The sequence below is a fragment of the Paroedura picta genome, chromosome 5 (genome assembly GCF_049243985.1).
Source record: "Paroedura picta isolate Pp20150507F chromosome 5, Ppicta_v3.0, whole genome shotgun sequence".
Taxonomy (NCBI): domain Eukaryota; kingdom Metazoa; phylum Chordata; class Lepidosauria; order Squamata; family Gekkonidae; genus Paroedura; species Paroedura picta.
In genome coordinates, this window is record NC_135373.1 from 112476729 (window position 1) to 112499717 (window position 22989).

General features: G+C 54.5%; 2 protein-coding genes across 4 annotated transcripts in view; one reads left to right on the plus strand and one right to left on the minus strand.

Annotated features, from left to right (window-relative positions):
- The window catches only part of DDX11 (DEAD/H-box helicase 11), a 34135-nt gene extending 25694 nt beyond the window's left edge, over positions 1-8441 (plus strand). For both annotated transcript variants that reach the window (XM_077339963.1, XM_077339962.1), the window contains exons 20-27: positions 424-527; positions 1701-1850; positions 3370-3438; positions 3852-3952; positions 5210-5294; positions 6677-6752; positions 7426-7580; positions 8289-8441. In XM_077339963.1, the coding sequence (XP_077196078.1) occupies positions 424-527; positions 1701-1850; positions 3370-3438; positions 3852-3952; positions 5210-5294; positions 6677-6752; positions 7426-7580; positions 8289-8339 (791 nt within the window). In that variant the 3' untranslated portion in view covers positions 8340-8441. The remainder of the gene's footprint in view (positions 1-423; positions 528-1700; positions 1851-3369; positions 3439-3851; positions 3953-5209; positions 5295-6676; positions 6753-7425; positions 7581-8288) is intronic.
- Positions 8442-10304: 1863 nt separating this feature from the next.
- Positions 10305-22989, minus strand: part of WASHC1 (WASH complex subunit 1) — a 51274-nt gene continuing 38589 nt past the window's right edge. For both annotated transcript variants that reach the window (XM_077339965.1, XM_077339966.1), the window contains exons 3-11: positions 21209-21320; positions 20033-20179; positions 16877-17013; positions 15147-15288; positions 14367-14571; positions 12535-12699; positions 12232-12390; positions 11168-11236; positions 10305-10627 (exon numbers count right to left, since the gene is read on the minus strand). In XM_077339965.1, coding sequence (XP_077196080.1) covers positions 10476-10627; positions 11168-11236; positions 12232-12390; positions 12535-12699; positions 14367-14571; positions 15147-15288; positions 16877-17013; positions 20033-20179; positions 21209-21320 — 1288 coding nt within the window. In that variant the 3' untranslated portion in view covers positions 10305-10475. The remainder of the gene's footprint in view (positions 10628-11167; positions 11237-12231; positions 12391-12534; positions 12700-14366; positions 14572-15146; positions 15289-16876; positions 17014-20032; positions 20180-21208; positions 21321-22989) is intronic.

A 22989-nucleotide genomic window follows, 5' to 3' on the forward strand; every position in this document is an offset into this window, starting at 1 on the left:
AGAAGGAAAGTCACTTGCCCTTTGTGCGATTGCCCATAGGAAGGGGCTGTGCCTTTTAGAGACAGAGCTTGTTTCCTGCCGGATCTGTGGGCTTGGCTGATCCAGGAGTCTCATTGTGTCAGGTTTGGGTCTCCCTTTCAGCAGGGGTGGCCCATCTGCTAGGAAACCAAGGTGCCAGCAGTGGAGGTGTGTGGCATCAGGAAGGTGCACCTGGCTCCAGTGGATGGCCAGCTGTGGGAGCCTGCCCCCTCTCTCCTTCCCTCTACAGGGTAGGGCAAAGTGATGAAAAGAGGATGTGCAGCCTGCCAGAAAGCCGGTGATGGGCGGGACTTCCTGTGGGTAGCCCTGCTTATGGGCAGCGCTACAGAGGAAGACTAGCTCGGCTTTCCTGCTTCTAATTCCTCCTGCCTGTTGTCTCACCAGGTCACGTGATTCCTCCAGATAACATTTTACCCATCATCCTCTGCAGCGGCCCATCCGGTCAACAGCTGGAGTTCACCTATGAGAAGAGAAACCTACCCCAGATGGTCAGTGTCTTCTTCCTCCTCCTGTCCCCTCGGGTTGCCACCGACCCACGGTCAGAATATTCCAGGGGCAAGTGCTAATCCCTGAAAGGCCAAACGCTGCTGTGGATTCTGGCCAGGATCAGGCATGTGATTCGTTTGAAGGCTCTTAAAATACCCCACTTTGCTCTGTGTTCTGTCTGGGTGCTTCTGGCCTGTCAGTTCTCCGTCTATTTACTCCCAAAGGCACAGGTATTTGGGGTGTGCACCCTGTTTGCAAGGTAGAGGTGAGGTGGCGTGTGTACCCTTCTTCCCCCACGGTCACACTGCAGCATCTGATACCCATGTGGGGCCCACGCTAGACAGAAGTAGTCTTCCCCCACAGCACAAAGGGAACACACCAGCCAGGTGAGCTCATAAACCAGGCCTGTGCTACCCTGGCATTGGCACAGACGTGCATGTGTGACATTTGAGCTGAGCACAAGACTTGCTCGAGGGAGCTCTTGTCAGTGCAGCAGCCAGCGGACTAGAAGGAAGCCCGGGTTTGTTTGCTTTTAAATCATCCTGGCCCTTCGGTTTCAAAAAGCAGGAAAGACCACCGAGGAATCGTGTGTGTGTGTGTGTGTGTCCTGAGATCCCAGGAGACTGGACTAGCCAGTGCCATTGCACATTGCCCACGCGAAGCAGCTGAGAAAGGTTGGAAAATCGCAGCCATGCAAATGGTTTGAGGCTGCCTCAGAGGAAGCCCCAGTTCTGGCCCCCGCCATCCTTCCCTTTCAGAGCACGAGTCTTGTTCTGCAAGCATGCATGAGGTTTTATTTGATATTTATTTCTTTTGCATTTATGCATAAAAATCTCCCACAGAATCCCTTGCAGTGGAGTATGTAGAGATAAATATGGCTGCCTGGGTGGGGGGGGGGGGGAATGACACAATGCCTGGTGGTCACTTCTGCAGCTTGGTCACCTCTGTCCTTTGACTCCTGAGCTGTTCCTGCCCTGGCTGGACAGGCCCCTGTGCATCAGCCAGCTGCTGAAATGCCCAGTTTGGTCCCCCTCCCCAAAACTGAGAGCCGCTCTGCAAGATCCCGCAGCATCCGTGGGGTCCTGGCAGCTCACTGCGCCTGGAACTCCCAAGGCCCGGCTTCGGCAACCAAGCATGCTGACCCAGGGACTGAAGGGGCCACCCCTGTCTTTCAGATGGAGGAGACGGGGCGAATTCTCAGCAACCTCTGCAACATCGTCCCCGGGGGAGTGGTGTGCTTCTTCCCCTCCTACGAGTACGAGAAGCAGGCCTACACGCACTGGGAACAGACTGGGCTGCTCAGCCGCCTGGCTGCGAAGAAGAAGGTAATCACCCAGCGGGGCTGGCTGCAGGGGCGTTCAGCAGAGGCGAGCCACTGGCAATTGCCGTCCCCTGATTACAAGGGGCCTCTGCTCTGCTTCTCCTCAAGCATTTCCCGTTGCCCACTCCGGTGAAACGGAGAGGATGTTTATATAGCCAGTCCTCGCCCGATAATGAAGAAATGATACTTGCTGGTCGACTGACCGCTGTGCTTAGATCTCAATTATATTAGGCGGCGCTGGAAGCGCAGAGAGCCTGGCCTGCTTGAGCGCGAGGCAGAGCGACTCGGAAACCTTTTGGATTTGATTCTGGGCACCGGGGCTGGCTCCTGTGTGCAAGCTCAGTTATCTTCTGCCAGTGTTTGAAGCCGGCAGGCCCTGCGAGGCCATCTGACAGCATCCGTCCAGTTCTGACAGGTAGAAGAGACACAAACTCTGCTTAATATCAACGCACAGCGTGCTCTTTCAGGGATGGCCTTAGCGAGGGATGGTGCTCGGATGTTATTCCAGATGGCTCCCGGCTAGGATTTTTGGAACGACGAGAACCTGACCCATCGTGGTTCCTGCTGTTTCTCCAAGCAGATGTTGGACCAGCCGCCCAGAGGATTGGCTGTCCAAGATCAGGTGGGAGGAGACACTGAGGAAGCCCTGGGGAGAGGGGGGGGAGGGGGAAATTCTCTGCTTTTAAAGCGCAGCGTTGCCTGTGGTGCCGGGGCACGCAGGTCTCCTCCGGCAAGAAAAATTGAATGTTTGACACCTGCCTGAACCATTAATCAAAACTGAATCTGTGCACAGATGGTTGCTTGTGTAACGTATTCCGCTGCCGTTCATCATCGGCAGGCAGTGCAGTACCTACTCCGAGGGCAACCGATGTGACGGAGAGCAGCCCCCCCCCCCCCCATCTGTGTAACTCCTCTCTAGGTTCTGTTTCTGAGTTGTACCAAATGATAGTGAAGAGAGGGAAAGCATCCAGGGACTGACTTGACTGAAATTCTTCCTTCCTGGGGCTCACAGATACTCTTTTTTAAACCCTACCTGGGTGGACAGGTGGCTCAGAAATCTTAACAACAGAGAATCTTCCCACCAATTCCGTGAAGATGGTAATTTTGCCCCAGATTGGTGAACGTCATGGTCGCACAGATATTTGAACCTTGGTTCCCAAGGATTAAAAAAAAAAGCAGCTAAGATTGGAAGGATGTTGTATTTAGTATCTGCCCCAAAGGGTCAAATCTCAGATTAAGTTTCCCATCAGCAGAATGGAGCCCTCCTGCCTCCCCTTCTCCTGCCGATCTCTGCAAATTGCTCTTCTGGAGCACTGGGGAAATGCAGTAGGGGACGGAGGGAGGCTGCAGCAGGCAGGGGGCATCGACGGAGATGACCGTTTAGTCTGGACCCTGCCCCAAGCCTTGGCTGCTCCTGTGGCTGCGTAAACTCCAGATAGAATTGGAAATCTGCCTGCCTCTTCCGTGGGGGCCAGAGCAGCTTTTCTCCACTGCTGACACTGAATGCGTTGTGTCTGTATCAGATATTTCAGGAACCCAAGAGAGCAAACCAGGTGGAGCAGGTGCTGGCCGAATATGCCAAGTGCATCAAGGTGAGAAAGGGGGGGGGTGCGTCCCTGCTGGGGGGGGGGGCTTGTTTGACAGAGCCAACCTGTACTTGGCTGCCTAAGAACATAAGGGAGAATCCGATGGCCCATCCAGTCCAACACTCTGTGCCACACAGTGGCCCAAACCCAGGCGCCATCTGGAGGTCAGCCAGTGGGGCTGGAACTCCAGAAGCCCTCCCACTGTGGCTCCCCAGGCATCAAGGATACAGGGCATCACTGCCCCGGACTAAGTTTCATCCATACTTGGGGGTTCATAGCCACTGATGGGCTTCTGCTTTGTGTGTGTCTCCCATCCCCTCTTGGAGCTGTCTGTGCCTAGACCCAAAGCTGGGTGTTGCTTGACCCCCCAGCCTTTACTAACCCGCTTTTTTCTTTGGGGGTGGATTTTCTCCTGGCAGCGTTGCAGCCACGCAGGGACCACCATGACGGGAGCGTTGCTGTTTTCTGTGGTCGGTGGGAAAATGAGCGAAGGAATCAATTTTTCCGACGATTTGGGAAGGTAACGGCCTTGTTCGGGTTTGACGGGCCTGGAATTCTTTCAGCGTATCGTAGCAATTAGGAACACCAATCTTCTAGGTCCCGGGATTCCCAACCAGGGAACCGTGGACTCCTGGGGGTCTGCAGGAGGTCCAGAGGGGGTCTTGGCCACAAGCTAGGGAACTGGGTGCAAAAATCAAAAAGGGGGTGGTGGTTGTGGCATGGAATGGGGGGTCCGGCTCCCTTCTCAGCTCCTGCCCTTCTTTCCGGCCTACGTGAGGCAAAGCCACCATAGTAGTAGGAAAGGTGGGGGGAGGGAGTGAAAGAAGGGCGCGGGTGCAGGGGGTTATGGCAGGGAGGCGTGGCCTTCACTTCCAGGGTCTTCAAAGCCTGAACGTTTCAGGGGCTCCTTCATGGTCAAAAGGCTGGAAAAAAAGCTGTTCTAGGTCCATGCTTGCATCATTGCAAACCTTGATTGAATTGTGCGAGTTACGGAATACATTGTTTAGTTCTAGGATCCAGTAGAGATCCAACCATGCTTAGGGCATCATTGCTGAGCGGGGATTTTGATCTGGGTCTCCCGGGTCTTAGTCTGACAGCAGACTGCCGAGGGATCACAAAGGAAGAGGCCAGGGCCAAAGGGAAGTGGGCCAGTTTGTGGTCATCCACTTGATCGTTTGCCTCGTGAGCTTCTCACTGGTGACCCATCACTTCTCTGTGCTCCTGCCACCAGGTGGGTCCCTTGTCCAAGGGCCAGAAAGCCTTTAATGGAAAGGAGACCTGTTGGGTTGAGCAGGACCAAAAGGGGGCCTAATTTGTAACAGGCATTGTTTATTGGTTGTGTGACCCTTCCCGTGTGATATACTGGCTAAAAGCGGCAGCCTCTAATCTGGCGAGCCAGGTTTGATTCCTTGCTCCTCCTCCAGCTGGGTGACCCTGGGCTAGTCACAGTGCTATTAGAGCTGTCCTCATAGAGCAGTTCTGTCAGGGCTCTCTCAGCCCCGCCTACCTCACAGGGTGTCTGTTATGGGGAGAAGGGAAGGCGATCGTAAGAGACTCCTCATAAAGAAGAGCGGGGTATAAAAACCAGCTCTTCTTCTTCCTCTGCCCATAAATGTGCCTGGCTACCCCCATTTCCCTGCAGTTCAGTCAAACTACCCCGGACTGTTATTCTAGGAACAGCAAGGGTTTCTAATGCACTTGCCCTTGTGATTGCAAAGTATGCTGATTAGCACTGCAGAAGCGATTGTGCGCTCTCTCTCTCTCTCTCCCCCTCTAGATGTGTGATCATGGTGGGCATGCCTTACCCCAATATCAAGTCTCCAGAACTCCAGGAGAAAATGGCTTACCTCAATAAGACAATGGTAAAGGACCTGATTCTTGGTTAACTGTGTTTTTAAGTCAAGGACTCTTGGGTTACAGAAAGATCGTGGCCGTTTGTGGCTCAGTTCCACTTTTTTCTTTGAAAGAATCCAACACACACACACACACACCCCGCCCCATGACAGCCACAGAAATAGCATAGCCTAGGGACAGAGTGGTGTCCTATCTTCACTTCCGGCACCTCGACAAATGGGAGCGTCTGAAATCATTTCCCATTCTTACGGAGAACAAAGGTTAACAGCTTGACCCAAAGGAGTCTTGGCTGCCGGACCAGCCTCTGTTGAGTTTAAGGTGTGGAAACTGGCTTGTAGGATCGGCCATGAAGCCTTCTGCACTTGGCACACCTCAGAACGGAGAAGGGCTCTTGTGCACAGATATTTCTGCCGGGAGACGCTTGAGGTGATGGGAAAGACACACGCTCGATCGGGAAGCAGACCGTCCATCTACTCAAGTCAGTATCGCCTTCTCAGCTTGGCAGGGGCTCTCTAAGGTCTCCGGCTGAGGTCTGGCACATCGCCTCCTGCGTGCTCAACGGCCACTCATCCAGCGGTCACCCACACATTTTAAACAAAGTCTGGACGTGCCTGGGATGCTGCAGAATGGGGGTGGGGGAGCTGCTGCCTAGGGGACTTGGGTGGCTCCGTTTGCTTTCATGCAGTTGGGGAGAGGGCGGCAAACGTGTGGCAGGGTGGTAGCTAAAGTAGCATAGTTTTAAGTCCTATTTTATGATCTGTTTTAAATTGTATTACATTAAATGACCGTATTCTCCTGGTCCCTTATGTAATGACTTCATAGAACTTGGTCTGAATGATGACTGTAATAAAGTTTGATTGTGTAGGCGGTGGGGGGTGTCGGTATCCAGTGTGGAAGCTTTGTTCCAGGGGTAGTCAAACTGCGGCCCTCCAGATGTCCGTGGACTACAATTCCCATGAGCCCCTGCCAGCATTCGCTGGCAGGGGCTCATGGGAATTGTAGTCCACGGACATCTGGAGGGCCGCAGTTTGACTACCCCTGCTTTATTCAGTCCTTGCAGGGCTTTCTCAGGCTTCCTCTACGTGGCTTCTGCTGCATTCTTGTAGGTGTGGAGATGTCTGTCACCTCCTCCTAACGCTTACAAGATCAGACCGAGGAGCCTTTTCCCACCGGAAGGCCCCTGAGGGGAGCCCCCCTAAAGTCCTTCAATGCACCCCCGCTTCTCTTTGCTGAAGCCCAGCCCCAAGTGGCAGCAGATGGGAAGGCCACGCAACCAAACCAGGGCACGCTTCCCTGCTCTCGGCCACCGACGGGCCAGCCCTCTGTCACTCCAAGGGCAGACAGGCGGAACGGTCAGACCTTTTTGCTGTCTTCTTCTCGCCTCCTGCAGCCAAAGATCGCAGGCCAAGCACCCGGCCGGACTCTGATTGAGAACTTGTGCATGAAGGCGGTGAACCAGTCCATCGGTAAGGCCGCATCCCATCTGCCAGGTTGGCGCAGGATTGTCATCTTCCCTGCACAGCCTCTGCGCCGTCTGGCAGCTCCTTCAGCTGAGCCAAGGGCAACCTGGGAGGGCAGAGGGACAGCTCCCTCAGAGGCTCTTAACGGCAGCACTCAGCAGGCTGATCTGGCCCGCCAGCCTCTGGCTTACCAGGGTGGGCCGGAGAACCCGGTTCTGGGCAACCGGGCCGGGCAAACCTTGACCCCAGGGAGAGCAGAGGCGTGGTTTTCCTCGCAGCCTCAGCAGACTGACCCAGCAAACAGTGCAGCCCTTCCCAGAAGGAAGCTTCAGTCTCCCCCAGGGAATTTCCGTTCTCATAAGGACACTGGGGACCAGGCTGCAACTTTCTTTTCAAGTGCAGAGCTTGGCGGGAAGTGCTGTCAACCTGCAGCCGACTTGTGGCTGACCCTGTAGGGCAGGGGTGACAACGCTAAGGGGTCGGTCTCAGCTGCTCCCTAGAAGCGACCCCTTCAGATGATTCCCTGAAGCGAAGTCCGAGCGTCCCTTTTGTTGCGCTTCAGCCGCCAGCCCGGTTTCCCCGGCCGGAAGTGCTCCTGTCCCTTCCCGGTGGGGCCTGCGAGGGGCTGTCCACCCGCAGGGGCTCTGAGGGGTCTCCCTCTGGTGCGTCTCTCTGCCAGGGAGAGCCATTCGCCATCGGGAGGACTTTGCCAGCATCGTGCTCTTAGATCGTCGCTACGCCCGCCCGGCCGTTTCCCACCGGCTGCCCCAGTGGATCCGGAGCAGGGCCCAGGTCGAGGTGGCTTTCGGGCCAGCGTTTGCTGCCTTGAGAAAGGTGAGTCGCCAGGCTGGGGCACCCCCGATTCATTGTACAAGAGCATCGCCAGCCCCGGGCCCTGATGCTGAACGCAGGGCAGGTGTAGCAGGCTCGCAGACTCCTGCCCCGGGGGGGGCTCCCTTGCCTCCTGGCCTTCCCTACAGGGTTTTATAGCTTGAAGAGTTGTGTCTCGGCCATTGAACTGTGAAGAGCTAGGAATATTATCTAGAGGCCCCAAGTTTTTGTTGGGGTCCACCGAGGAAGCATTCACGAGCGGAACGCAGGAATCACCGGTTCCTTGTTTGGGTTTTGGAATTGCCGGTGGCATTCCTGCAGCTTATTTGTATGTATTGGTTTGCATTTTTAAAGCATTTGATCAGAGCTTTTCTTCACATTGCACCAGTCTGTGTTGCCTTGTTTTGTTCTTTTGTATTAACTGTCACACACTGTGCCCCGAATGGTATTTACTGGCAATTTGGGGCAGACTGGCCTAAAGGAAAGGGCTTTGTTCCTGTGGACCACGGGGCTGCCAAACTTCCCAGATCCAGCTGCCTTCCTGTCCCGACTGCGGGCCTGACTCACCGGAAGGCTGCTTTGCCAGTTCCTCCTGCCGCCTGTAGCTCCCCCTTCCCGTCTCCCTTGAGAGGCCCTGTTGACTGTTCCCCAACCACTGTCTGTGCCCTCTGACCTCAGCAGTGGCCCCGTGCTTGTTTTCCTGTCTTCCAGTTCCACGCAGAGAAGAGATCCCCTTGTGAGTCCACCTGCGTCCAGCGGTGAGGGACAAGCTCCGCTGGAGAAGCCGGATGCAACCCATGTGACGCACCTTCTGGCTGCTGCTTTTTACAGAATTTTGAAGTGCTTAATAAAGTTGTTGGAGGGCATAGATGACTACCCGGTGTGCTTTCCTGATCTGCGCAGGGCATTCCCTTGCCTTCCTCTCCCCCAAACAGCCACCCTGCAAAGTAGGCGAGGCTGAAAGAACCCTGACGTCACTGCTTAGTGGGAACAGCACTATCAGGGCTGTGATGAGCCCAAGGTCACCCATGGGATGGAGGAGCAGGGAATCAACCCCAGCTCTCCAGACTAGAGGCTGCCACCCCCCACCCTCACCCATGCAGGCTCTCAGACGACTCTGGGCTTTGGCACACAGCTTCACCCAACTCTGGCCACTCTTTGCAGGCTCTCCCTGTTGCCCCCCAGTTCGAGAGGAGGCTCTTGTCTCCGTCAGGGAAACCAGCCGGGGAAGACTCCGCCAGATCCCCGAAGGCGGCAGCTGTCTTGCCGGAGAAGCACTTCTGATCTTCCCTTGACCTGATTCTTCTGGTCTCTGAAGCAAAGGAGGCTTTGGCTCTTCCGCTACAAGGGAGCTGCGTTCCCACATGGAATGAAATGAGGCAGTGGGTCAAGAGGACACGGACCGGGGCTGGCTTCAGCTTTGAAAACATTCCACCTGGCTGCTGAGCTTTTCCTGGACTTTGCCTCTCCAAGAAGGCCTTCGGGTTTTCACGTGTCAGAGGCAAAGACAGCCGTGGCTGGGGCCGGGGGAGAGGAAGCGTGGCTTTACGGGTGGGGAGGGAAGTGAGGCGCCTTAGCGTTTGGGACTGAAAGGCCTCATTCACACGCTCGAAAACTTAAAAGCTTTTGAGCTCTGGTGAGAGGGATGGAATGAAGGTATGGAAGGCATCTTGCATTGCCCCCATCTCTTGCCTCCCCATATGCACTTGCAACGCGGGGGGGGGGGGGGGAGGAGGAAGCTATGGACGCGTGCCCCATGCCTTTGCTCCGAACAGCTATAAACCTCTCGCTTTTAATTTGTTACAAACACCGTGTCTGAGATCCTGAGCTCCTCCCCCCCCCTTTGCCGGGGTTCCTAAACCTCTACGGCCAGACAGCCTGGCATGACCTCCAGTGCTGCTTGTTCCACGAAGGGGAGCTGGGCAGGGGAGAAGAGGCTCCCGGAAGAAGCAAGCCCAGAGGCAGACACCCCAAACATCCCCCTGCTGCTTTCCGCGAGGCAAGAGTGCGGCAAGGGCAGTGGCAGGAGCCTGGGGGTTGGATGCTCCTGGCCCACTGCAGACATAGGAAATTTCAAGTGTTCTACTGGGACAGCTTAACCCAGGGGTAGTCAAACTGCGGCCCTCCAGATGTCCATGGACTACAATTCCCAGAAGCCCCTGCCAGCATTCGCTGGCAGGGGCTCCTGGGAATTGTAGTCCATGGACATCTGGAGGGCCGCAGTTTGACTACCCCTGGCTTAACCCATCGGGGAGTGTGTGTGTGTGTGTGTGTGTGTGTGAGGCCACAGACCAAGCTGACACCTCACCGACAAATTCGCTGCTGCGTTTCCTCTTGACATTCTTCAGCCTAATGGGACCAGGCAGCCCGGCCTGTCCGCCTCCCTTTGCAGGCGAGAAAGGAGGAGCGATCGGCAGCTGACCCAACTGATCCCGCTCCTTCATTTCAGCGGGACAAAAGGATGTGCTTTTCTTACGGGGCTGGCACTGCGAGCAGGAGGGTCAAAGAGCGGGAGCCCCTCCCCCCGGGATTTGAGGATCTGTACGGCTCAATGGCTTCACGACATCCCCAGGAGAAAAGCCTCAGGAAGGGCGGGATGCTGCTGCAGCCGAGCCTGTTTGCTGACTGTCTTCAATGCATCCCGCAGGTTTCTAGCCCTCAGTGATCACAGGCGGCCCAATAGCCCTCCCACAGACGGAGGCGGTTGAGAGAACACAGAAGAGCAGGCAAGCTTTGCAACGTTTAACTGATGCTTAAGACTCAGCTACAGGCAACAGGCACCCTCTGGCCACGGATGGCCCCAGGCCACTTTCCCCCTCCCGTTTCAGGCTACTGGCGGCATGCTTGTGCTCATGGCAGGGGACAGAGCCAGCCCAGAACACAAAGCCCTGGCGTGATCTAGGACTCCCAGTCGTCTTCCTCCTCATCGCCCGGTGGCTGCTGAGGGGGTGGCAGCGGTGGGATCGTGTCCGAGATGCGGCCAAAGGCCCCTCCTGGAGCACCGGGAGCGTTGTTGTCCCCGCCGCCTCCTGGCCCCTTGCCGGAAATACCTGTGGGAGGAAAGGAAACACAAACACCGTGAAGCCAGCGGCAATTTGCAACTGGTCAGGGCTGAGACTGGAGCGCCGATGACCAACCGGAGCTTGATCAAGAGCTGTGGCCTGTCGCACTCAGCCCAAGATTAATGAGAAGGCATCTGTTCAGCTACTCCATCAGCATCTTGCACTCCCGGCAATCCGCCTGGGAACGTATCGACGTTTTCCATCCCTTCATTGGGTGGCAGAGGGCCAAGGAGCACAGGGAATTTGTCATGTTTGAGGAAAATGCACAGCCCTCCAGAAGGACAAGGAAGGAGGCAGCTCATCTGCAGAAACAAGGGGACTTTGACAGATCAGCCAGACTAGGACTCCAGGCTTGGGTGCAGGATGGAGAAGAAGGGTTGGTTCTTATATGCTGTTTTTTTCTATCTGAAGGAGTCTCAGAACGGCTTACAGTCGCCTTCCCTTTCCTCTCCCCACAACAGATGGGAGGTGAGGCTGAGACAGCCCTGATATTACCAAAGACCCGGAGAAGAACAGCTTCTGACGTACCTTTGCGCCGGAGAACCAGCTTATTGAAGAGGTCTGACATCAGGTCTCCACCTTGCCCCGTGGCTCTTGCTAGAAGGGGGGGAAGACACACGTGATTCAATGCGGCTGATCTGAATGGATTCAGAGACCCAACAGCCACGCTGGCCGGCCGCAGCAGGCGTAGTCTCGGCACCCGTGGATTCGCAGCTGAGCCAAGCCTCAGGAGGTGAAAGCCTGGGCTGGAGCAAGAAGCGTGCTGACCGGGGGCAAAGCTAAGCTGCTTCGGGGCTTCTCAGGGCAGGAGCACCTCCCACCCTCCGCGAAAGAGAGAGGGCCTTCCTGGAGGGAGGGGTGCATGTCCTGCCCCGGGGGAGGGGGAGTGGGGTCCGGGTTCAAGAAACAGGGAGTCCGGCTGGGGACATGACAGGGATTCCAGGGGCTCCATGCCCCCCACCAAGGTTTTTTTTCCTGGCTCTCGTCGAGGGTTTTTATAAAGTGGGCTGGGCCAGGCGTGGTCTGTTGCCCAACAAGGCTGTGACCACTGTTTGGTGGCTGGCTCCACCCCCTGTGGCTGCCATTTTATTTTTTGGCTGTGCCAACTCTGCTGCCCACATTCCAAAGGCGCTTGCAGGCTCAAAAAGGTTGGGGAGTCCTGAGTGTGAATTATGGAATCCTAGAGTTGGAAGGGGCCATCCAGGCCATCTAGTCCAACCCCCTGCTCTACGCAGGATCAGCCCTAAGCATCCAGGAGAAGTCTCTGTCCAGCAGCTGCTTAAAGACTGCCCGTGAGGGAGCCAATTCCACTGCTGAACTACTCTGATTGGGAAATCCCCCAGAGGGCGTCACCCCAAGGGTCAGACATGACCCAGTGCTTGCACAGGGGATACCTTTACCTTTATCTAGCTGGGACCATTCTACACATAGTTTAAGCTCATTTACTGCAGGCCCTCTCCCTCTGCTGCCAACAGGAACCGCCCCCTGCTCTCCTCCTCCAAGTGACCACCTTTCCAACGCTGATGGGCCCCAGCCCGCCCGTGACCCTGAAGACCTTGCTGGGCAAGAGGCACAGGCCGGGTAGGGGGCACCTTGTCCTTGCTCCTTCTGCTTCTTCTTTTCCAACTTCCGCTCTTTGACGCTCCGGAGCTTGGCCTTCCCGATGCCACCGGCCTGGCGGATGGACTCGAGGAGGGTGGCCCGCCCGCTCGAGGGGTTCACCACTTCTGTTGGTGCCCCTTGGGGAGCAGCTGCGGACAAGGAGGAGAGAGGATCGTGGCCGAGCAGCATCGGCAAGGGCGCCCGCCTCTGTTCTTCAGCCCCCCAAGTCTCCCACCAACGAATCAAGACGGGTTCCCCCCCACGACCCCCTCCCCCACGGCCTCAGGCCTTACCTGAAGGTGCGGCGTTGCTGTTCTCTTCTCTCACTGGCCGGAAAGGCTGAGAGAGGGGTGGCGCCTGAGGAGGAGGCGGGGGCGGCGGAGCACTAGCTGGCATTTCAGGGGGCGGCGGGGGAGGAGGTGGGGGCGGCGGGGGAGGAGGTGCCCCTTCCGGAAGACCTGCAAACAAGCGGAGAAGGGAGTGTCAGTAGTCACGACGGGGCTTGCAGAAAATACAAGCCTCTGAACCCAGCCTCCTTGTCTTTCATCCTGATGCCTTCAGTGCCCTCGTCCTGCGGAAATGCAACCGTTTGCAGGTCTGCCTTACAGGAAAAGTGCAGAACAGCATTTGGGAAAGGGCCTTAATGCAGCAGAGCCAATTCCCACATGGAAGCGCTCTGGCCTCGTCACCTTCCAGCTAGTTGAAATCGGTGGCCGCTGCGTCCTCGGGCTCCTGTCTGCTCACAAGAAAAGCCGCACAGAAACACCTAGTTCTGTCCTGGGATCCTGCAGAGACTTGAAACCAGCGGGAGGAGGGGAGGGGAGGACGACACACACGGGCACCTTTTTATTTGCACCTGTCTCCAGATCTGGCCCCATCTGTTCTTGACAGTCTGCTCGTGGGGGCAGAGGGAATGAGAGGACGTGAGCTCAAGGGAAGGGAGGCTTCAAGAACGTTGGCTGGCTTGTGCTGCAGCAGCAGGATCAAATCCTATTCAGGCCAGGGGAGGGGGGAACTGAGAAAAAGGAGTCGCTTGCTATGTTCTCCCTCCTGTGAGATATTGGTTTGGTGTCTAAATGTTAAACCTGCTGGAATACATAAGATCAGCCTTGCGCATGACTGAGCAGAACTTGGTGTATCGGAGATCTGTATTTAGCATAGTTAGATTAGGAATTTCCTGGTTATTTTCAAATGGTCTCCTGGGGAGGCTTCTTACTCTTCATAAATAACACTATTTTATTCTTTAAGCAGCCTGGTGCTTTGCTCTCTCTGCATGTTCAGACGAAACATGCTCTCCCTCCCTGGTAAATATTAAAAGATTTGTATCCTACATGATACAACAAAAGTGCATCTAGTCAAGGTTATGGTCTTCCCAGTTGCCATGTATGGCTGCGAAAGTTGGACCATAAGGAAGGCCGAGCGTCAAAGAATTGAGGCTTTTGAACTCTGGTGCTGGAGAAGACTCTTGCGAGTCCCTTGGACTGCAAGGCGAACAAACCAGTCAGTCCTAGAGGAGATCAGCCCTGACTGCTCCTTAGAAGGCCAGATCCTGAAGATGAAACTCTAATACTTTGGCCACCTCATGAGAAGGAAGGACTCCCTGGAGAAGAGCCTAATGCTAGGAGTGATCGAGGGCCAAAGAAGAAGGGGACGACAGAGAATGAGGTGGATGGATGGAGTCACTGAAGCAGTAGGTGCAAACTGAAATGGACTCCGGGGAATGGTAGAGAACAGGAAGGCCTGGGGGATCATTGTCCATGGGGCCGCGATGGGTCGGACACGACTTCGCACCTAACAACAACAACATCCTACATGAGGGAAGGGCCTCCACGGCTACCAAAAATCCAGGAGTCACAAAATAAATCACAAGGCTGAGATTATAAACATCAGCAGCAACTTCAGTCAGAGCTGAGGAGCAACAGAGCAGCTGCCGAAAGCCATCCCAGATACCCCTTCCCACTCCCCACCCACCCCGCTCTCTGCAAAACTTTGGTTTGGTACCAAAACCCTCCCGAGTGGATGCGAAGGACATCCCGAGGGAGTGTCGTCACAGAAAGCAATCCGCGTTGTGTGCAGCCCATAAGAAAAGATTTTGCAGAGCTGAGGCAGAGGACAGAAGGAAGACCTTGCTGGAAGGGCTCGGCCGGTTCCGTGTTGAAAGTTGGCAGCTCAGGAAGCGGGGCGCCGGGTGCGGAAGGCGCGATGCCAGGCCCAAGGTCGGCGCTGTACATGAGGTCGGCCGCAATGCCGGGCAGGTCGGGCAGGTAGGACGGCACGTCGATCTCAGGCACTTGACCCAAGTCCGGCACGTAGAAGTAGCTTTCCGGCACCTGCAGCCCATCAAAGCAGAAAGAGGGGGAGGTTAATGCTCCAGCACTTCCAGCCAGGGCCACCTGGAACGGGGTAGCCACCACTGCCCTCCTTGGGCTACATTCCACACAAGGCCTTTAACACCCAAGTCCCAGCTGGCCACCCTCCTCACCGGAGCCTGCCAAACTATTTCTGTTTAATTTTGATGGTGGCCAAGTGAAGATGTTGTTTTCCCAGGCGCTTAACGTGGCTGCTGCTTTGCCTGTTTGCTGTGCGGATCTTCCTGGATGTGCGCTATTTGCTTTTAGGCTGTTCTGCTGCGCTAGCTGTTGTTCGGCACAAGGGGCGAGGGGACATCTCATTTCCTTCTCCCCCACTGGTCCTCCTTTCCTACCCAGAGTGTCTTCCCTCTCCCCACTTTCCCAAGCTAACAAACAGCAGTGGACAGCCGAAACAAGCCGCTATGCTTCTGGCTCTCACTGGGCTCCCTTGTGGAGGTAAGCCCAAGGCCCCTGTCATGCAGGGCCGACGCAGCCATGGAAGATGGACTTCTGTCTCTCTCCCTTTCCCTCCCCGCCCCCTTGGGGAGGCTCACCTGCTGGTCTAGCTGCCCCCTTTTGGTGATGGAGAGGGGAGCATCAAAGAGCTTCTCCTCCTTCTCCTTCTCCGTCGCCAGAGTCACGTCGGTCTTGGTCACGGCTCCAGCCAGAGGGTCAAGGAAAACGTATTTCTTATACCTTGAAGGGGAGGGAAAGTCAGTGAGGCCCACCTGGGCACAGAACACAAGGTGGTACTTAATAATGGCTGAAAGCGAGAAGAGGACACTGTTGCTCCCTTCCCTTCCCTTCCCTTCCCTTCCCTTCCCTTCCCTTCCCTTCCCTTCCCTTCCCTTCCCTTCCCTTCCCTTCCCTTCCCTTCCCTGCCCTGCCCTGCCCTGCCCTGCCCTGCCCTGCCCTTCCCCTCCCTTCCCCCTTCCCTTCCCTTCCCTTCCCTGCCCTGCCCTGCCCTGCCCTGCCCTGCCCTTCCCCTTCCCTTCCCGCCCTGTTCCTTTTCTCCCCACTGGGCGGCTGGGTCCTTCTCCCTCCACTGAGCCTGAGATAGGGCTGCTGTGAGGATGAAAGCATGCCGGCCACCCTGACCTCCTGCGGGGAAAGGCAGGAGGAGAAAAGGGAGGGAAGCCTCTTTAAAATGTACACATTTGTTTTCCAGCCTTCTTTTTCACCTGCAGAGCTGGCTTATGGGGCAAGAAACCTAATACCAAGGGCAGAGAGTGCAGTCCAAAGAGTGCTCTGGGAGCATATCCAGGAGACCTGGCTGCTTTCTGCTGTCCTTCCGAGTGACCTGGAAGGAAACTGGGGAAGGGGGATGATCCAGGAGGGATGTGGGCATCCAGCTACTTTCTACTCTCCCTCCGCCGAGGCCAGTTGTTAAACTGCACCAGTGAGGGGACCCCAGGGCTGGGGCCAGGATCCTTCTGAGCACGGGAAGAAGGCAGAGAGAGAACGCGAGCCGCTCGAAGGGACAAAGAGGAGGGAATGGCGAGCGTGCAGGGACAAGACTCGCCTGCCTTCCCTCTCCACCTCCTCCCTTTCTTGGCAGCTTTTAAATACATGTTTATTTCGCGGTCGGCTGGTGACCAAGCCCCGCACCACTTCCCCCCTAACAACCACTGCCGAGGGATGGCCGGAAGAAAAAGAACCGAAAAGGGCTGTATAATAAAACTCACTATCTTTATTGCTGCCTTGTCTGTTTTATTGTGGAAGTAGATTCAAAGGCCCATTCAGACGCCAGAATGAGGCTCCGGACAATGCACATTCTTTTTCTATACGCCACTGAGGAAGACAACTGAAAGCAAGTGTGCATTTTCCGGAGCCTCGTTCTGGCGTCTGAATTGGCATTTGAATCTACTTCCACAATAATACGGACAAGGCAACTTTACAGATACTGGGTTGTATTATACAGCCCTTTTCGGTTCTTTTTCTTCGTGGCTTCAACACAGTTAGGCCGACAGGATTTCGTTCCGGGGGGACTGCCAAAAAGCAGGTGGATGGTGAGATAGCGAAGGCGAGGAAGCAGGGTTGAGTCTGGAGGAGGGGGCAAAGAAGGGGACGGGAGGTGGGGGGAATCGGCACAGCACAAAAGTCAGACTGACTGTGGGGAAGATGACCTAGGAAGAAAATGAGATTTCACAGCCAGGCGGGATCAGGGCCAGATGGGCATGCTGCGATTATGCCCAGTGGGACTTCTTGGGGACTAAGAGGGTCCCCAGCTGTGTTCAGTACGAGCAAAGAGCAGCTGTCACTGGCTGAGTAGCCTGGCACTTACAGGTTCTCCGTGGTATTGAAGAGCAGCAGGGAGCTGAGAGAGCTGATGTTCCTAGGCAGGCTGCCGAGGCCTTCCTCGGCATCATCTTCCTGGTGGACTCTGGTGCTGACACACACGGGAAAGTACTTCAGCTTCTCCTGGGGACGCAAACGGCAATGGCTTTCAGCCCCCTGGCAGTGTCGCTTGGGGAAGCCAACAGCCTTGCCCGTTGCCCCTGCAGAAAATCCCTCTCTAGACCGCAGGGGGCTCCCTGTCCTGCTGGCCTCACTATCCGAAGAAAGAGGAGAAAGGCCTTACCCCTCTGTCACTCCATGTCTTGAGCCCTTCTCTGGCTCCTGGGCTGAGAGGCTGGTTCTAAATAACCTGTAGGAGGGGACCTACTCAGCTCTTTACATACACGCAAACCCACACAGCCGGGTGACCTTGGGCCAGTCACAGTCCTGATAGAGCTGTTCTCCCAGAGCAGTCCTGTCAGGGCTCTCTCAGCCTCACCTACCTCACAGGGTGTTCTGTTGTGGGGAGAGGAAAGGGAGGGTGATCATAAGGTGCTTAGATACACCTTTCGGCGGTGAAAAGCGGGGCATCAAAAACAACTCCTCCACAAGAGAGACAGAGAGCGCCAAGCATCCTTTTCCATTTGCACTCACTGACAATGGGAGCATTTTACCATTAGCCGCAGCAAAAGTGAACGGAAAGTGGTGGGGGCGGAGAGAGGTCAGGGCCGTTCAGAAACGAGGGCCTTCCGGCTATTCACACGCATGCCTCAACATCAAATGCTTTCAGCCCCGCAGGCTGCCGATGTGTTTGCTCGTGCCACACGCTGCCCCTCTCTGAGCCCCAGTGGCCACGGCGACATTCCTTCTGTGAAATCCAATTAGCGCTGGAGGCAGCCCTGCCTGTTGCCGTCTCCACCACTGTGCCAAGGACGCCGGGTATGAAATGGAGGCCTTTATCTGCCAGTAAATCGCAGTGTCGGAGAGGTCTTGCTCCAGCTACCCCACGCACCGCAATGTCCTCCGCACGCATCCTGCCTTTGAAGCAGGCGTGGCCGGGGAGCTGGGCTCCAGGGCTCCGAAGGGTGATGTGCTCTTGAAATGGGGCTTCCAACGGGAAATGCAGAATTGGGTCCTTATCTTCACGGTTGAGATGGTGTCATAGGAGGAGAGTTCATTTTCATACCCTTCTTTTCCCTACCCAAATGAGTCTCAAAGCGGGTAACAATCTCCTTCCCTTCCTCTCCCAACAACTGGCACCCTGTGAGGCAGGTGTGGCTGAGAGAGCTCTGACAGAACTGCAGTGGGCTTTGCTGATTGGCAATGTCAAATCTGTGAGTTCAAGGAAGCCAGGACCACTGGGCGTTCTGGTAGACGAGAAAAGCGGCATCTAAGAATTAACGCTTCTTATTCTTCAGATCAGGGATATTAAGACGCCTGGAAACTCTGCTCTCCATCCCTCCGCTGCCAGTTCCGAGACCAGCCCTGAAATATTCATGCTACTTTTTGATAAGACCGACTCTGACTTCCATTAAATTGGAGGGAAGTATAAACGCCTGAATTATTCAGGGCAGCTTTATGTTTTGCTTTTGCTAGGAAGTGAGGAAGCAAACAGCCCGGAAAGAGCTTTGTTGATCCTTCCTGGCCTCCGGGGCTTTCTCCGTCTGTTCCCAGCCCCCAAAGTGGTTATTAGCCTCGTCCCAGAACAGCAGCAACATGCACCAGGCCCCCAACCTGGGGACAGAACCAGCCGCCTGGCCGTGACAGTTTTGAAAGCGAATCCATAACAAGGTGACCAAGCTATATTCTTTGCCCCGCCCCTTTCCATGCATTTGCCGGATGCTCTCCCCTAGCCCCAGGGGGATCAGAGGAGCCCGCTGCATTTTAACTCACTTACTGAAAAGAATAGCCTGCTGGTTCGGGCGCACACGCATGTTGCTCCGGCTGCTCCACGCTCTCGCAGAGAGCCAGGCACTTGCACAGACTATGTGAGCAAAGAAAGCCGGGAAACAGGGAGACAAATTTCCCAGGACACAGTTCAAAAATGGTTGCACCGGAGCTACAGCTGTTGAGAAGGGTGGCAGGCAGAAAGCTCATTTTCTTCGTCCCCTTCCTGACCTGAAGGCTGCGATTTGTTCAGGAGGCATCGTTGCAAACACGAATTGCCTGCCACCACCGCAGCCTTCGCCCGAGACAACTGGCACAACTCTTTGTAGGCCAGGCTTTCTCAACCCTGGGGCTTCTTCATGGCCCTGGAAGGGTTTCCAGAATGGGTGGGCGTTAATCAATTTTTGTATATATTTTTAAAATTTGTTTAACATTTATTGGGTGATATGACCATATAGAAGAGCCTCTTGTGGCGCAGAGTGGTAAGGCAGCTGCCTGAAAGCTTTGCCCATGAGGTTGGGAGTTCTATCCCAGCAGCCGGCTCAAGGTTGACTCAGCCTTCCATCCTTCCGAGGTCGGTAAAATGAGTACCCAGCTTGCTGGGGGGTAAACGGTAATGACTGGGGAAGGCACTGGCAAACCACCCCGTATTGAGTCTGCCATGAAAACGCTAGAGGGCGTCACCCCAAGGGTCAGACATGACTCGGTGCTTGCACAGGGGATACCTTTACCTTTACCTTTATGACCATATAGGGCAGGGGTAGTCGAACTGTGGCCCTCCAGATGTCCATGGACTACAATTCCCAGGAGCCCCCTGCCAGCGAATGCTGGCAGGGGCTCCTGGGAACTGTAGTCCATGGACATCTGGAGGGCCGCAGTTTGACTACCCCTGATATAGGGTCACATTGACCTGTTTTCCCCCCACCCCCAAGTGGCCAATGAAAGAACGGGTGGGAAGGGGAGGGTTGGCATGTCCACAGCTATGCTTCCCAACCATATTCTGCACGTTTGCGCCACTTCTGGGGTTCTTGGAGCCTGAAGCCTCAATGATAAAGAAGTTGGGAAACGCTGGTGTAGACTCACCCTGTGTTGCTCACCAGTGCTGAGCAGAAGTAACTTCTAGCAAGGCAACTTTCAATCTCTGCAGTCCTTTTTTCCTCCCAACGCCATCCAAGGCTCTTCCGATCCCAAACCCAAGAGAACTATCGTTCCTTTCGAAACTGCCACCGAATTCTCACCTGGCACGAGGCGCCTCTCACTCCCCCCCCTTCCTTACCTGCAAAGCCTTCTCATCTAGTGTTCGGTGCTTGCTCTGAATCTTGCGCCTGGGGCGTTTCTGTGCTTCTGGGTCTTCTGCACCGGCAAAAATGGAGGCGTATTCTTGCAGCCGCTCTGGAGCCGGGTATTTAGCACTGGAGAACACCTTGGCAGAGGAATGTGGGGACACGGAGGAAAGGAGAAAGAGAGGGGGAGGGACTCTGAACATGGCATCTGAAAAATATGTACTTTGCTAACACATGTTTAAGATGGCAATGGGAAGCGACTGGAGAAGCGACATGCAAATACAGATGGGGGGAGAATGGACGTGACAGTTGACGTCCACTTCCTGGTTTCAGTTCCTCACCAATTTACAGTGGAGTGGCAATAATGAGCTGCCAGGGTCCTGGGGTACAGTCCTACTTCAAACCCTCAAACACACACACTGAATTCCCAGCACTGGGGAAACCTAAGGTAGCCTTTATTAAAAGCAGGAAGCCTCTACAGGTATCCAGCATCACAGAAAAGGCCTTGTCCCAGACAAGAAACATTAGAGAAACCCAGGCAGATATATTTTTTGGTCCCCACCCACTGAACCCAGATTTAGGTGCCAGTTCCTCTTTCATAGAATCATAGGGGCCATACAGGCCATCTAGGGGCCATACAGGCCATCTAGTCCAACCCCCTGCTCAACGCAGGATCAGCCCTAAGCATCCTAAAGCATCCAAGAAAAGTGTGTATCCAACCTTTGCTTGAAGACTGCCAGTGAGGGGGAGCTCACCACCTCCTTAGGCAGCCTATTTCACTGCTGAACTACTCTGACTGTGAAATTTTTTTTCCTGATATCTAGCCTATATCCTTGTACTTGAAGTTTAAACCCATTACGTTCCCCACAGTTACATTTACCACAGTTGTCCCGTTTGATTTCCAGTCCTGTGTGAAAACGTGAGACAGTCAGCTGTTCTTACATCCAGATGCGAGGACGGAAACCAGATTTGTTTAGCATACTAAGAAGAACTGAGAAAAGAGCGTTTTGCACTACACGGTCTCTCTGAAGTGGAAAGGGAGGGAGAGTTTTGGGTCGGGACGATGGGCAGATGCAAGAGGCCTCGGGAAGGCCAGTTCAACTCCAGGATGGGAGAAACTTCTAAGCCGGCATGAGCCAGGCGTGGCACATGACACAAGCATTCGGTACCTTAATGGCCTTCTTGCTGCCCTTTATCTTGTCAATTTTGGCTTGAGCGAGAGTGACTCTCTCGTTGATGGCCCGCAACTGTGTCCGGCTGGCCTCCACCCGTTGGGAGATCCTAAGAGACAAAGATGACAAGGATCAAAGTTGCAATGAAATATCCCAACAATTCCTGAGGGCTACAGTCCCTGATAGAGGTTGCCCAGCCATTTACACATTTGGGTAAGGGAGTTTCTCTGTCCATTGAGGCCAACTGGGAACTCAAAAACTGATTGAAGACTGAATCAAGTCCAAAGTTCTGGTGCTTACCTTCAAGGTCCTAAATGGTCTGGGACCTTTGCATCTGTACAAACATCTTCTCTATTATGCCCCCCAAAGAAGCTTATGAACGAGCACTCAAAATCTGCTTAAGATCCCCAGCCCCAGAGAAATCAAATTGGCCCCACCCAGGGTGAGGCCTACAAACAACATCAATAAAATGGCCACTCTAGTTATTGCTGTTGTCACATGTGTTACCTCATGTTATCTATATCTGTTTCCTGTTCCCTGTAAACCAGCCCTAGCCTTCGGGGGAGGGAGGTAAAGGTAAAGGTATCCCCTGTGCAAGCACTGGGTCATGGGAATTGTAGTCCATGAACATCTGGAGGACCACAGGTTGCCTACCCGTGATCTATAGGAGAGAATTTGGTAGGCCTTTTGCCTCTTTTCTAACTCTGCCCTAAGAAACTTTGTTCAGTGTGAATTCAGATGCAGGAGCACGCTAGATTGAATAACTGAGATTGCTTCCTCCCGCACCTGACATTTTCCTTCCTTCAAATGCCTCCTCTCCAATTTAATCCTGCTGCGCTTCCTGCTAGTTCCAACACAATCTTAGCCTAAGGCACACAGAACTGCACAAACAGCACAAAGAACTTCCAGGAATTAATCCAATTGTTGCTGACCAAGGGAGGTAAATCAGTTCAGTCCTGCTAATCCAGTAACTTCGCACACGTACACACAGAGATGGGCTTTGAGGGACCCCATGCAAAAATCTCAGTCTCTACATCAGCCTTTCTCACTTCTTTAATGTTGAGAAATCCCTGAAACATTCTCCAGGCTTCAAGAAACCCCAGAAGTGGGTAGTGCAGGCTTTCAAGGCAGAGGGAGGGATTAAGACCTGGAGTCTCCTAGACCTCAGTCCAAGTCTCTAACCCAGCCTTTCTCATCTTTTCTACCATTGAGAAACTCCTGAAACATTCTTCAGGCTTTGAGAAACCCCAGAAGTGGCACCATCATGCAGAATATGGTTGGGAAGCAGAGCTGTGGACACGCCACCTGGAGCCCCTCCCCTTCCCACTTCCAGGTCCATCATTGGCCATTTTGGAAGGGGGGGAGGGGGGTCGAGTTGTCCATAAATGGTCATATTACCCGATAGATGTTTAACTATTTAAATATATATATATATAAAAATAATTAACTCCCACTCATTCGGGAAACCCTTCCGGGGTCATCAAGGAAACCCCAAGGTTCCAGGAAACCCTGGTTGAGAAAGCCTGCAACATGAAAAATAAAATAGCATCTTAGCCTGTACAATGACCTCTTTCCCTATGCTCCTGATTTCCTTCAGTTAAAGACTGGCTACAGTTTCGTTCCAAATGCCTGGGACTCCAGTCTTTTAGTACCGAGGGGAATGGTGAACTGCATTTTGAGGGGTCGTGACAAAATACAAGAATGCAATAAGACTTTCATCATCATGTGGAAGAACACATTCCAGAACCTGGAGAAAAGTGGCCTGACCATCCATGCAC